A 15,427-nucleotide genomic window follows, 5' to 3' on the forward strand; every position below is an offset into this window, starting at 1 on the left:
CAGTGTGAGCTGTAGGACTCCCTTTTCTCTCTTATATCTATGGCAACAACAGACAGCCTTGACCAGCTGATAATTAGTGAGGCAGACCGGTACCAAAGCTGCCTGCTATGCCATGATGATAGGGGTCAGTGGCATAGCAATAGGAGTTGCAGAGGTTGCAACCGCATCGGGACCCTCCCTCACCTGCGGTATTAGCTCTTTATTGGTCCTGTGCTTATAATAATGACTTCTATAAATGCTTTGAATGGTAGTAATCATTAACCACTTAAGCTCTCAGTCGTTTTCACTTTATGCATCCGAGCAATGTTTACCTCCCATTCATTAGCCTATAACTTTATCACTACTTATCACAATGAACTGATCTATATCTTGTTTTTTCCGCCACCAATTAGGCTTTCTTTGGGGGGTACATTTTGCTAAGAGCTACCTTACTGTAAATGCATTTTAACAGTAAGAATAAGAAAAAAAATGAAAAAATTCATTATTTGTCAGTTTTCGGCCATTATAGTTTTAAAATAATACATTCCACCATAAATAAAACCCACGTATTGTAATTGCCCATTTGTCATGGTTATTTCACCGTTTAAATTATGTCCCTATCACAATGTATCGCGACAATATTTTATTTGGAAATAAAAGAGCATTTTTTCCGTTTTGCATTCATCACTATTTACAAGCTTATATAAAAAAAAAAGAGAGAGAAATATTTCATCTTTACATAGATATTTAAAAAGTTTAGACCTTTAGGTAAATATTTTTTTTTTTTTTTTTATAGTAATGTTTTTTGTTTTTTTCTATTAAACATTTTATGTGGGCATTTTTGGGAGGGTGGGATATAAAAGTGTTTTATTTGGGGAAATATTTGTGTATGGTAATGTCTTTTTACATTTACTTCAATAAAGGAAATAGCACAAGTAACCTCCTGTTACTCGCTTTTTCCACAGTGTGCTTTAAATTTAATGCGCTGCCCGCTACGCATGCTATTAGCTGCATAGCGCATGCATACACAGTAGCGCACACTATGCTGTGGGTAGTGTTGCATAGCGAACACTATTACCTAAAGCCTCTTTCCAGCAAATAAGGAGTGCTCTTCTCCTCCTGCCCTGAGCCCCTTAGCATTCAATCACTATAAAAGACGTGATCCCTGCACTCTGATTGGCCCAGTAGGCTGCTTGTCTAGCGACAGGCAGCCTACTGGGCCAATCAGAATGCGCTCCTGTATGCGCGTGCTACGTGGCTAATAGCACGCTTAGCGTGCATCGCAATACATTTAAAGCACGCTGTAGAAATAGTGTGAGTAACAAGAGGTTATTCATGCTATTTCCTTTAGTGAATCAACCCCATAATCCTTTTTAGTCATTTGTACCAAATGATAATAAATGATCGATTTATTCAAAATTCTTAGGCTACGTTTTCACTGTAGCAATGTGCATTCACGTCAGGAAAATCACTAGCGATTTTTCTGAAAATCCAAAAATAAAAGCATGGTATTTTACATGCGTTTTTTATGCAAATTTTCCTAATGGTCCTAATTTACATGTTCTGCCTTGTAACAGTATGACAAGTTCCTTTTTCTGGCAAGAATACAGATGCAAAAATTTGCATTTGAATGCTATTTTTTTTTTCATCGTATACAAAAAAAATCGCCTACAGCATGCAAAAATATAGAACAGGCTGTCAATGTTTTTTCATGCAAAAAGTTTAATGAAATGAAAACTAGCTCATTCACAATCATACATTTTTTTTTATACAAATACGAAAATCGCACAAGTTGAAAGCTAGCCTTATGTGTGGTGAATTTTGCACTTCCGAGTCCTCACTTCGACTTCCGGTAATGATCCGATCAACAGTCCGTCGTTGTGCATGTGCAGTCGCCATATGTAAACGTGCACCGACGCTGTTCACTTATAGCTAATTGCAGTCTAGTGTGTATGGAGATTTAAATGACTGTGTTCATTGTGCAAGATAATAAAGAGCTAAGAATTTCCGTAACATAGATATTTGTAATTCTTAAAGGGAACCTAAACTGAGGGCTGGTGCACACCGAGCGGCTTTTTCCGCGTTTTCAGATCCGCTTGCGGCTGCGGATCTGCTTGGTCAATGTATCTCAATGGGGTGGTGCACACCAGAGCGGCAGGCGTTTTGCAGAAATGAAAAATGCCTGGGTGAGGCATTTTTTGGATTTCGGATGCGTTTCTGCCTCAATGTTAAGTATAGGAAAAACGCAAACCGCTCTGAAAAATGGCACTTCAGAGCGGTTTTGCAGGCGTTTTTGTTACAGAAGCTGTTCAGTAACAGCTTTACTGTAACAATATATGAAATCTACTATACTGAAAACCGCAGCAGCAATCCGCAAAACGCTAGCAAAACGCCTCATAAAAATAAAAAAAAGCGTTTAAAAATCTGCTAGCATTTTGCGGATCTGCTAGCGGGTTTTGGTGTGCACCAGCCCTGAGAGGGATATGAATGTTGCTTTTTTAAACAATACCACTTGCCTGACTCTCCTGCTGATCAATTTGCTGCAGTTTGCTGCAGATCTCACACCTGAAACAGGCATGCAGCTAATTCAGTCTGACTTCAGCCAGAGCACCTGATCTGCATGCTTGTTGAGGGACTTTGGCTAAGGGCTCGTTTCCACTAGTGCGTTGCGGAATCGCCGGCAAATTGCCGCAGGCGAAATCGCATGCGGGTGTGATTCCACGTGTGTTTTTTGCCGCGATTTCGCATGCGACTTCGCATAGGTTAGTGTAATGCGATTTTAACCATGTCACTGCCTGTGTGAATTAACATGGGTACCTATGCGATATCGCATGCAAATTTGCGGCAAAAAACGCATGGGGAAAACGCATGCGATTTCCCTATTAAATACATTGTGTGCGATTCGCCTGCATTCCACATGCAAGCGAATTCTGAGGGCTCTGCCGTGCAGAAAAATCCTGCACAGGAAAACGCACAGGAAAACTGACAAGTGGAAACAGCCCCATCCACTTGTATTAGCTATAATCCATATCCCTCTCAGTTTAGGTTCCCTTTAATTCACAATTCTTATGTCATTTTACGTTTTTTGTTTTTTTTTAATCTGTTTATTAAGATTCATGCAATTTCATCATGCGTCATCATTTTTAAATTTTGTCTTTCAGATTTTAAATAATGCTGTAAAGGTAAAGCTATCCATTTAAATATTTCTACTTTATTTCTATTTTAATGCCCGACTGATTAACTATTGGGAAATTTTGGAAAATCTCTGCAAATGAGGAGGGACAGATTTGCAAGAGATCGATGGCAACAAAATGTTGGCCTGCACTGAGGGCCTGCCTGAGCCCACAAACACAGTTGTGTCTTCTTTTCAGCAACACATCAATGTTAAGGCTCCTTTCCAAATAGCGTACTTTCATGCGCGCTTGTGAAAACATGATCGCAGGGACAGCAGACAGTGCACAGACTGCACTGTCTGCCGCTTCCATACATGCGCAGTGATCATTGCTGAATGGTTTGCTGTATTTCGGGAGCTTCAGCCCGCAATCCCATTCAGTATATTAAATGAGATTGTAAGCCCCACCCCCCACCGGGAGTGACGATCAGAGGGGCTCTGCACTGCATGAAAATGAGCCCTTACAGATGCTGAAAAGCGGACAGAAGTGGACACAACTGCGTTAGTGGGCTTAGGCCTCTTTTCCACTTGCAACGCTGGTAACGGTGGTGACGCAGGGCCCTGCGTTGCATCAAGATTCTCCCAGATGGGCTTGCGACCCCATTCATTTATAATCAATGGGATTGCTGCAGAAATGTACCAAAATGTATGTAACCATGCATTGCGATTCTGCGGTGAATCACAACACATCTATGGAAACATCAGACAGCGCAGTCTATGCACTTTTGATGTCCCTGCGATCGTGCATTGTGCTGCGTTTCCAAAAGCCCAGCTGAAATCGCGCAGTTGGAAATAAGTCCTTAGCAATTACAATGCTGGTGGTACCATTGAGGGCCTATTCACACTGGGGCGGTGTGGTGCGCCAATTTACCGCATTCCTACCACAGGGCACTGTAATTCTATGTGTTAATAAATCACATTGCCTGTGGTGCGCCGTGCAGGAAGTCCCCTATCTACCTACTTTACCATGTGGCTCCTGCGGTGACCTGCAGTGATCTGCAGCGGACTGGAAGTCATGTAAGTAAATGGCGATGCAGGTATTTTAAAAAATAGTGGCAGTGTGGCGTGCATGCGCGGAAGCATATTTTTACAATACAGTCCTTGCACTTACGTATTTCCTAAACAGGAGATGAGCACAAGCGAGCGTCTATTCGAACAAATTGGTTAATTGATCGAATTTCTCTGATCTAAAAAAAATGAAAATATTGTACCGTGTATGGGCACCATAACTAAGACAATTTTAGAGTCTGAAATAAAAGCCACTCATTTAATCAATCATTTAATCTTTATTTTGTAATACAGGGCGTGGCAGAAAACCCACTGGGTAACATCGTAGGATTGCTCGACTGTCAGGTATGAATAATGTGTTGTGGTATTACACTGAAATGTACAAACCTGTCACATGACAAAAAGGGACTATAATAACACTACAGCCAGCCAGGGCCGGCGCCACCATTAAGGCAAAGGAGGCAGCTGCCCCAGGGCCCCAGAGCTTGTAGGGGCCCCCAGTGGCTACAAGAGGAAAACATTTTTTTTAAAATCGGCATTATAGTTTTTGAGAAAATCGATTTTCAAGTTTAGAAGGAAAAAAAAACACATTTAAAAACCTGCCGACTTTAATGGTTAGTAACAAATCCACCTTAAATGCTAGAAACCCTAAATTTGCAGGATATGTTAAGGAGATCATTAGGAATAAGAGGAAAAAACAATTTTTCAAAAAGACCTTATAGTTTTTGAGAAAATCGATTTTAAAGTTTAGAAGGAAAAAAGTATAGTTTTAAATGCGGTAAATGTCACTTTTAGTAGCAAACCTAACGGTAGTGTAATTTTACATGCATCAAACGAAAGCGCAATAAATTTCCTGACAGGGTTTCCAGGGGATCTATACGCAGCTGCAGCGCTTTGGCCAGGGATCGCTATACAGCCGCAATATGGCTGTATGAAGATCCCTGGCATTTTTTCCTATTTTCCCAATTTTTTTTATGTTTAGAGTGTGGGAATAAAAAAAAAAAAAAATTATGTAGGGTCCCCCCTCCTGAAACTTTTAACCCCTTGTTCCCCATGCAGGCTGGAATAGCCAGAATGTGGAGCTCTGACCGATTGGGACTTCACACCCTGACTATACCAGCTGCAAAAAAGGTCCCCTAATGCCGATTTTTGTTCCGGGGTATATGTTGGGTTTATTTTGCCCTGGGGCCCCATTGTTGCTTACACCGGCCCTGCCTACATGTTACACACTAACGCAACGTGTGCACTGTGAATGTCGCACAGACTTTGTATTGCTGTGCGTTACTCTGCGTTAAAGTATTTTCTAATGTGCAACTTTAACGTTGCACTGTGAAAGAGGCCTCAGGGTAGGAACACATTAGGCAGAAACGCTGTGTTGCATAAACATGTATAATTTAAGTCAATGGGCCGCATGAAAAAAAAAATGCATTTGTTTGTATTCTGCAATGTGCGTTTTTGAATCACAGAACTTGCTGTATATTTTTCCAAAATGCATCTAAAATGCACATAATGTATTTCAATGCTGACACAGAGGTACACCGTTTTATTGTGTTTTTATTGCTTTTTTTATGTGTTTTTAGATAAAAAAAACAAGTTTGATGATGTATTTCCATTTCCTCTTTACTTCCTATCAGAAGCGCATACAAAACGCAGAAAAATGCACAAAACCGCACTTGCGATTCATATGTGCGAAATATAAAATGCAGTAAAACGCAAGCAAAATGTATGTGCGCAATGCATTTGCAAAACACAACACCTCATTATGACAAAAAAATGCACAAACGCATATGCAGCAAAACGCAACCTTTCACGCACCGCCTAGTGTGTTCCCAGCCTCAGAAGGATGCCATTTGGTGATGTCTTAGCATGTCAGTTCTGCACGGATTCCTAAAAACCTACCAATATTTTGTCTCAGGCCCAGTGCACACCAAAAACCTCTAGCAGATCTGCAAAACGCTAGAGGTTTTTGAAGCAGATTTTCAGAGAGATTCTAGGCATGTTTAGGGCCCATTCACACTTGAGCGCTTTGCCGGTGATTTTGGCAAAACGCTCAAACGCTAGCGCTTTTGAAAGAGATAGTGTAATGAAAGTCTATGGGCCTGTTCTTACTTGGGCGATTTGCGCTAATCGCTGCAAATCGCCCATAAACGCGAAACGCAAACGCCTCGCCTGCACCATTTTCAGGCGATTTCCTGGCGATCAAGTTTCAGTGCTATAGAAGCGCTAATCGCAATTGCAGAAAAATCGCTTCAGTGTTCAGTGATTTTTCCGCTGAAAAATCACTCACGCAAAATGCCGGCGGTAAGCGACGGTGTTTTGTGCTTTCAACTGTGTATGGGCCCTTAGAGAGATTTTCGAAACATGCCTAGAGTTTTTTGGAGCGTTTTCGTGTAGCAGATTTCATATATTGTTACAGTAAAGCTGTTACTGAACAGCTAATGTAACAAAAACGCCTGGAAAACCGCTCTGATCTAGCGTTTTTCAGAGGGGTTTGAGCTTCTCCTATACTTTACATTGAGGCAGAAACACATCTGCAAACCGTAAAAATGCTGCAGGAACCATGTTTGCAGTTTGCTAAAAACCTCAAACCGCTGGTGTGCACCATCCCATTAAGATACAGGCGGAAGCGGTTTTGAAAACGCTACCAAAAACGCTTGGTGTGCACCAGGCCTCAGAGACTCTTGATAAATGTCTCCCACTGTATGTGAGAGTAACGTGCGGCGCAGCTTTACCGATCCAATACATTGCATTTCTGCTGTTAAAAGGAATGCAATGGCCAATGTGAAACTAGCCTTAATTAGGCTCTACAGTGATAATTAAACAGCAGTACAAATTATTTGTAGAGATGGCCCAAACGGTTCGCTGGCGAACGGTTCCCGGCAAACTTCCGGGGTTCGCAATCGCGGAGAGCCGCAAACTTTTCCGGAAGTTCAGTTCGCCCCCATAGTGCATCATAAAGGTCAACTTTGACCCTCTACATCACAGTCAGCAGGCACAATGTAGCCAATCAGGCTACACTCCCTCCTGGAGCCACTTCCCCCCTTATAAAAGGCAGGCAGCATCAGGCTTTGGACTCACTCGTGTGCCTGCATTAATTAGAGAAGGGAAAGCTGCTGCAGACTCTCGTAGGGAAAGCTTAGTTAGGCTCTTGTAGGCTTGTTAGCTTGCTCCTTGCTGATTCTTATTGCTAAAAAAGCACCCCTCAACAGCTCTTTTGAGAGGTAATCTTGTTCGAGTGATCTATTTTTTGTGTGTGTGTGTACCACTGACACTTGTGTTGCATAGACAGCCTTGGTAATTCCTACTGTGTGTGTGCCACTGCCAGGCCCAGCACATTCAGTGACTACCTGTGTGTGTGACATGTGCATATTGTAATACCCATCACTGCATATAATTACCTACCTGTCATTCACTGTGCACCCACCTACCTATGTGAGCGCATGCAGTGTCACTGTGCCTGTCCGGTACCTGTCTGTGTGTGACAGGTGCACATTGTAATACCCATCACTGCATATACCTACCTGTTGTTCACTGTGCACCCACCTACCTACGTGAGCGCACGCATTGCTAATATTACAAGTCACTGTACCTGTTCACGGAGTGTGTGTGTGACAGGTGCACATTTGTAATACCCATCACTGCATATACCTACCTGTTGTGTTCAGTGCACCCACCTCATCACTGCATATACCTACCTGTTGTGTTCAGTGCACCCACCTACCTACGTGAGTGCACGCAGTGTGATATACCTGTTAACTGCACTTGTGTGACTGCACATTGTATTAGTCAAGTCAGTGCATACCTTTCAGTTCATCCTCCCCTCCCCCCGATATGGACAAAACAGGTAGAGGCAGAGGTAGAGGCAGACCCTGAGGAAGGTGTGGAAAGAATTAATGAAGAATTTATAATTAATTCTGTATATCTTTTATATGTATTTTTGTAATGCTATAAGAATCACACTAATCGTGCTAGAGTGACACTTTAAGAATATGATTATAGTATTGTTTTAAAGAAGTACACAATGTAATCAAAATGAATGGAATACAGTTATTGTTCCCAAAGCTTTCTTCAGTTGCAGGATGATCCCTTCCCCCACTCCGCATGGCAGAAAGACAAAGAATTCCTTGAGCAGAAGCAGTTTGAACTGGATATTTCATTCTGGAGAAATAGAAACTCGGAAGTAATGAAACAGGAAGTGCCATGAGATCATTTCAGATAAACGAAAGTGAATGTTAAAACGCAGAGGGTTCCGCCCAAAAAGGTGGTCTGAGCTATTATGATTGGAGAATAAACGAACAAGCTATCGAAGGATTACACCCAAGAGATGACACGTCATATAGACTACTTAAATGGTGGGCGGGGAAGTGATCTTCAGATATCTCTTTTAGCTGTGCTGTAGTACAGACACAGTACATAATAGCCACCCTAGCTGAACTTGTGAACTAAGAATTTACGATACCTCTGGGTCAATCCTAATACCAGGTCTGTGAGCAATAAAGTAAACAAGGATCCTTATCTTACCCCATTTAGATGGTCTGTTTATATTAAGGCATCTTAATGATGTATTTATGCTTGAAAAAAATATCTGTTTTTCCTTTTGATGTTGCATGTATATAAGCTGTCTGTACCACCAGCTTGCAAACTAACAGGATATAAACCTGACTTACTGAGTACATAATAGTTGACTGAGAAATCCACACGCATGAATAAAAAATACATTTTGTTTCTGACAAGCCAAGTCTTCTCTGGTGTTTCTGATACCGAAAGGTTGTTATTTTACATCCAAAAAGGTCACCTGGCAGGTCTGTGCGAGGTCGTGCTGATGTGAATTCGTGCGGCCCTGGACAAAAGTACAGTGCTCAGAAGAAGGCACGTCCCATCAACTCCCAAGATTGTCAGGACGTGGTTGACTATTTATCACAGAACACCTCATCTTCCGCAGCCACCAGCGCTACTACAAGTACCACATCCGACATTTGACAGTTCACAGGAGTTATTTGGTGGGGAAATCACTGATGCACTGCCATTTTTGTTACAACCAGATGAAGGCGCTAAGCAAGTTACACCACCTCATATGTCTGAGTTAGGCGACACTTTGGATGTAACGTGTGAGGAGGAGTAGGATGAAGTGCCTGCTGTTGGTGCAGTTTTGGAGGTGTCTGAGGCAAGCGAAGCTGGGCAGGATGATTATGATGATGACGATCATACGGATGCCACGTATGTTCCCAATAGAGAAGATGAACAGGGGGGACAGTTCAGAGGGGGAGTCAGAGAGGAGTAGGAGGAGACAAGTTCCTGAAAGAAGCAGGGGAAGCTCGTCATCAGAAACAGCTGGTGGCAGTGTCCGGCGCCATGTATCGCAACCTATGTACAGCCATGCCCTTCAACGTCAGCTGCTGATGCCACCATAGTGCCATCACCCCAGGGGGGCTCAGTGGTTTGGAAATTTTTGAATGTGTCTGCCTCAAATCGGAGCAATGCCATCTGTTCTCTCTGCCTCCAAAAATTTAGCCGTGGAAAGGCCAACACCCACGTAGGGACAAGTGCCTTAGGAAGGCACATGGAGAAAAGGCACAAACTGCAATGGGAAGAGCACCTGAGCAAAAGCAGCACACAAAAGAAAAGCCACCCTCCTTCTCCTCTTCCTCCTTCAGGTGCATCATCTTCAGCCGCTTTCTCCCTTGCACCTTCACAGACACCCTCCTCCACTCTGCCTCTGACCTTGAGCAGTTCCTGCTCCTCTGCCCACAGCTGCCAGGTGTCTGTGAAGGAAATCTTTGAGCGGAAGAAGCCAATTTCTGCCAGTCACCCCCTTGCCCGGCGTCTGACAGCTGGCTTGGCGGAACTGTTAGCTTGCCAGCTGTTACTATACCAGCTGGTGGACTCTGAGGCCTTCCGTAAATTTGTGGCCATTGGGACACCGCAGTGGAAGATGCCAGGCCGCAATTATTTCTCTAAAAAGGCGATACCCAAACTGTACCGTGAAGTTGAGAGTCAAGTGGTGTCATCTCTGGCACACAACTTTGGGTCAAAAGTCCACCTGACCACGGATGCCTGGTCTGCCAAGCACGGTCAGGGCAGGTACATTACTTACACAGCCCATTGGGTCAACCTGGTGACCGATGGCAAGCAGGGAGTAGGTGGCTGTGCAGCGGACCAACTTGTGACACCTCCAAGGCTTGCAGGCAGGCCTCCTGCCACCTCCTCTCCTCCTGCTACATCCTCTTCTCTGTCGTCATCCTCCTCCTCTTTGGCTGAGTGGCAGTTCAACTCTACTGGTGCTGCAATCTCTTTTCCAGCTACACAGCCCCAGCTCCCCAGCAGGGGAGGACTGGGACCTTTTGGCCTGGGGGGACAACACAAACTAGAGGCCCGTTTCACGGCATCCCCAGCCCAAAGCCATATCTTTCTTGTGTGCAAATCTTCAAATTGTGATGACTAACAGCCCCAGCCACACACACACACACACACACTATGTACCTGATGCCTAACCCCATTTCTCCGCACAATCTACCTGTCTGTGTCTGATGCCTAACCTTAAAGGAGTTATCAGGCTTTTCTTTTTTTTTTTTAATGAAAATAAGTGCTACTTACCCAGGGCTCGTCCAGCCCCAAGCTCCCAGCATGTCCCTTGCCGCAGCTCTGCAGTCAGCTGTTTGCTGCCGCTGCCTCCCAGCCCTCGGCGATGACGTCAGGCCGACTGCGCCTGTGCGAGCGGCGCTGTCAATCACCGACACATGGACCAGAGCGTACTGTGCAGACGCAGAACTACTGTGCCTGCGCAGTACACTCCGGTCCACGTGGCGGTGATTGACAGTGCTGCTCGCACAGGCGCAGTACAGGCCGACATCCAGGTCGGACTGGTGCCATCGCCGGGGACTGGGAGGCAGCGGCAGCGAATGGCTGACTGCAGAGCTGCGGCGAGGGACATGCTGGGAGCGTGGGGCTGGAGGAAGCCCCGGGTAAGTAGTGCCTATTTCATTAAAAATGCCTGATAACTCCTTTAAACAACCCCTCCACACACACACAAACCTACCTACCTGGTGATGCCTAACCCCACTCCTGCCCACCCACCATACAAACTACTTGTCTGACACCTACCCCCCCCTCCAACTACCTGTTTGACAGTGCCTAACTGCCTGCCTCCCCCCTCCCCTGCCGCCAATCACACCACAAGAAGAAAAAACTTTCCCCCTCAGGCCAGGGTCCGAATGGGGATGATTATCACACAAAAAAAAACCTCAGAGGGCACTGGCCTGGGCAGAGAATTGAATTTGACAGCAGTAGCAGGCAGGCAGCAAAGTGTGAGTAACTCAGTGACAAGAAGGGAGAAGAAGTACAGAAACAAAATTTATAAAAACCACCTTCTTCTCTGGCGACCTGGACCCGACCTCCTCTATCCTCCTGTCTCCTCAGTCCTACACCTCCTCCTCCTCCACAGCAGCAAGCAGCTATAGGTGACATCTTCGACTCCCAGGCCCCAGAGTGTCCGACTCCTCCAGCCAGGACAGCCAGCCAGCCACTCGTAGCCGCAGCTCCAGGCCCCCAGCCCCCCCAGCACAGAAAGCTGAAGAGTGAGACAGCTCACTCCGATGACACCGCAGGCACAGCAGCACGTTGCGGGCGGCAATGACTCCAGGCGGGGAGTCAAGCAGGGTCAACCCACCGGGCCGGAGAGGACCTAAGCTATTTGTGTCCTTGTGCCGCTCACATCCACCGCAGGCGCAGCCACGCACAAGGGCACACCACAGCCGGCCGCCTCAGCCCCTTCTCTGATTGGATACTTCAACTTGCCGGGAAATTGCGATCCCCACTGCGAACCTGTCACCTGTGGTATGTCTGCTAGCCCTAATTACTTAAGATTCGGGTGGCCCGGGGGGCAATTGCCCCCCGCCCCCCTGGGCCAGTCCTCCCCTGCTCCCCAGCATGCATGCCAAGTACGACGGTGTCACGACATCTTAGACATGTCTTGTCTCAAAGCGGTGAGTCACACTGGAGCAGCTCTCCTGGCTGCTCTTAACAAACAGTCGGATGAGTGGCTGACCCCACACCAGCTGGAGATTGGCAACGTGGTGTGTGACAACGGCAGCAATCTCATTTCCGCTTTGAATTTGGGAAAGCTGACACATGTACCCTGCATGGCACATGTGCTGAATCTAGTCATTCAAAGATTTGTGTCAAAGTACCCAGGCTTAGGGGACGTCCTGAAGCAGGCAGGAAGTTGTGTGGGCATTTCAGGTGGTCTTACACAGCCATGGCACACTTGGCAAGATTCAGCGGAGAAACAAGTTGCCGTTGAGACGCCTCATTTGCGATAGCCCGACTCACTGGAATTCGACCCTCATGTTCTCTCGCCTGCTAGAACAGGAGAAAGCCGTCACCCAGTACCTCTACAAATACAGTAGAAGGACACAATCTGGGGAGATGGGAATGTTCTGGCCCAACAACTGGACACTCATGCGAAATGCATGCAGGCTCATGCGGCCATTTGAGGAGGTGACCAACCTGGGGAGTCGCAGTGAAGGCACCATCAGATACTTGATCTCGTATGCTTACTTTCTGGAGTGTGCCGTGCGTAGAGTGGTGGATCAAGCTGTGGAGGAGCGTGAACAGGAACAGGAGGAAACGTTGTGGGATCAATTCTCATCAGAACCAGATGTTTCCTCAACACCTGCAGCAGCACAGAGGGGTGAGGAGGAGGAAGAGTTGTGGGGGGAAGAGGAGTCAGACTCGGATGATAAGGAAGGTTTTTCTTTGGAGGAGGAGACGGCGGCAGAAGAACAACCGCAGCAGGCGTCGCAGGGGGCTTATGCTGCTCAACGTTCCAGTGGTATTGTTCGTGGCTGGGGGGAGGAGGAGGGCTTACCTGACGTCACTGAGGAAGAGCAAGAGGAGATGAATAGGAGGCCTGTATCCAACTTTGTGCAGATGGCATCTTTCATGCTGTCCAGCCTGTTGAGGAACCCCATATAAAAAAACTCAAGGGGAATAAGCTGTACTGGGTGTCCACGCTACTAGACCCTCAGTATAGGCACAAAGTGGCGGACATGTTATCAACTCACCTGAAGGCAGAAAGGATGCAGCACTTGCAGAACAAGCTGGCAACTATGCTTTACAATGCGTTTAAGGGTGATGTCACAGCACAACGCAATAAAGGTACCACTGCCAGTAATCCTTCTCCCATGTCCACGCAGGCAAGGACAGGACGCTCCAGCGATCTCATGGTGATGTTAGACATGCAGACATTCTTTAGTCCAACGCCTTGCCTTAGCCCTTCTGGATCCACCCTCCACCAACACCTGGACCGGCAGGTAGCCTACTGCCTGGCCTTAAGTGTGGATGTAGACACTGTGAGTAGCGATGAACCCTTGGACTACTGGGTGCGCAGGCTTGACCTGTGGCCAGAGCTGTCTTAATTTGCCATCCAACTTCTGTCTTGCCCTGCCTCAAGCGTCCTATCAGAAAAGACCTTCAGCGCAGCTGGAGGCATTGTCACTGAAAAGAGAAGTCTCTTAAGTCACAAAAGTGTTCAGTACCTGACCTTTCTCAAAATGAAGCATGAGCTTCATTTTGAGAAAGCAGAGGGCTATTGCCCTCGCAGAGGGCAATAGCCCACCCGAAGACTAAGTCAGTCCCCACACACAGCATCTCTGCCTGCACGCCGCGTGACTGCCTGCCCTAAGACTAAGTTGCTCCCCACACAGCACCTCTGCCCGCAGGCCGCTTGACTGTCTTCTCCGCCACCACCAACAGGGTCCAGGACTCCAGGTGGACTCCTGAATTTTTAAGGCAGCTGCTATCAGCGGCCGCTATACTAATTTTTCTGGTGTGTGTACATGCCTGCCTAATTTTTCTGCCTGCACTGCAGCTGCAACAACAAAACAAAAAGGTATGTACATGTGCCAACTCCCCTTCGTGATCATTACCTTGCCGCGGTGAAGGGGCTTGCGTATCACAATGAAGCAAGGCTATATGAGTGTCTCGGGGGGGGGCACATCGAAGATAATAAGGTCGTTGCTTCTTTGTGGACCGACCAAATTTGATCAGCTGGACAGTCACTGTTGTTCTATCATTGAGCTACCACATCCCGCGACCATATGGGCTTAAAAACCGCCACGGCCTGCACTCTCGCCATGGTGTGCACCAGTCCAGCACTGCCGTCACTACACAAACAGCTGTTTGCGGTGCGTTACACAGTGAGTTTGGTGTGTCAGTGTGAAGCAGTACTCTAATTTTTCTCCCTGATTGATGTATACACATGCAATATGTTTTAAAGCACTTTAGGCCTCCAATTTAGCATTCAATGTGTTTTCTGCCCTTAAAACGCTGCTTTGCGTCCAATCCAGATTTTTCCCTGGGACTTTTGGCGGCTATCCCACTCCACCATTCCCCCCTCCAGGTGTTCGACCCCTTGAAACATCTTTTCCATCACTTTTGTGGCCAGCATAAATGTTTTTAGTTTTCAAAGTTCGCCTCCCCATTGAAGTCTATTGCGGTTCGCAAAAGTTAGCGAACCCAAAATCGGAGGTTCGCGCCATCTCTACAGCAAAACCAATGCCTATTCTCACACAGAACACTTCTTCTACAATATCTAACCTTAAAGGGAACCTTAACTAAGAGGAATATGGATGTTTCCTTTTAAATAATACCAGTTGCCTGGCAGTCCTGCTGATCTCTTTGGCTGTAGTAGTGGCTGAATCACACACCTGAAACAAGCATGCAGCTAATCCAGTCTGACTTCAGTCAGAGCACCTGATCTGCATGCTTGTTGAGGGTCTGTGGCTAAAAGTATTAGAGACACAGGGTAAGCAAGTGAGAGTAAGGCAACTGGTATTATTTTAAAAGGAAAACATTAATATCCTGCTCAGTTTAGGGTCCCTTTAACCACCCCTCCTTTCCCGGACGTCTATCCTTGATCCCCCCTCACAACTAACTTTAACCACCTCCTACCCCCTTCACCCCTTCCTTACATGGCTAACCTTAACTTTCTCCTCCATGGCTAACTTTGGCCTTCCACATTTCACACTACTGATGATCTCAATTAAGGCACCTATGGCAAAGCTCAAACTTCTGCTGCCAGCAGGTGCCCAAATTTCCTGTTTGAACCGCGTGAACAAATTTCCGCGTGAACCAAACTTTCTCGGAAGTTCGCGAACCAAAAATCGGAGGTTCAGGCCATCTCTAATTATTTGTGAAGGTGATTTTTCTATCTATCTATCTATCTATCTATCTATCTATCTATCTATCTATCTATCTATATCTGCATAC

At 46.0% G+C, this 15,427-nt stretch overlaps 1 protein-coding gene across 4 annotated transcripts in view; it reads left to right on the forward strand.

The window, feature by feature from the left end:
* LOC137521024 (uncharacterized) overlaps window positions 1-15,427 on the forward strand; it is a 177,483-nt gene that overhangs the window by 64,071 nt on the left and 97,985 nt on the right. For 3 of the 4 annotated variants that reach the window (XM_068239737.1, XM_068239736.1, XM_068239739.1), the window contains exons 9-10: window positions 3,141-3,161; window positions 4,454-4,504. In XM_068239737.1, coding sequence (XP_068095838.1) covers window positions 3,141-3,161; window positions 4,454-4,504 — 72 coding nt within the window. The remainder of the gene's footprint in view (window positions 1-3,140; window positions 3,162-4,453; window positions 4,505-15,427) is intronic. The other variant, XM_068239738.1, reaches the window with a different exon arrangement.

This window comes from Hyperolius riggenbachi, chromosome 6 (assembly GCF_040937935.1).
Source record: "Hyperolius riggenbachi isolate aHypRig1 chromosome 6, aHypRig1.pri, whole genome shotgun sequence".
NCBI lineage: Eukaryota > Metazoa > Chordata > Amphibia > Anura > Hyperoliidae > Hyperolius > Hyperolius riggenbachi.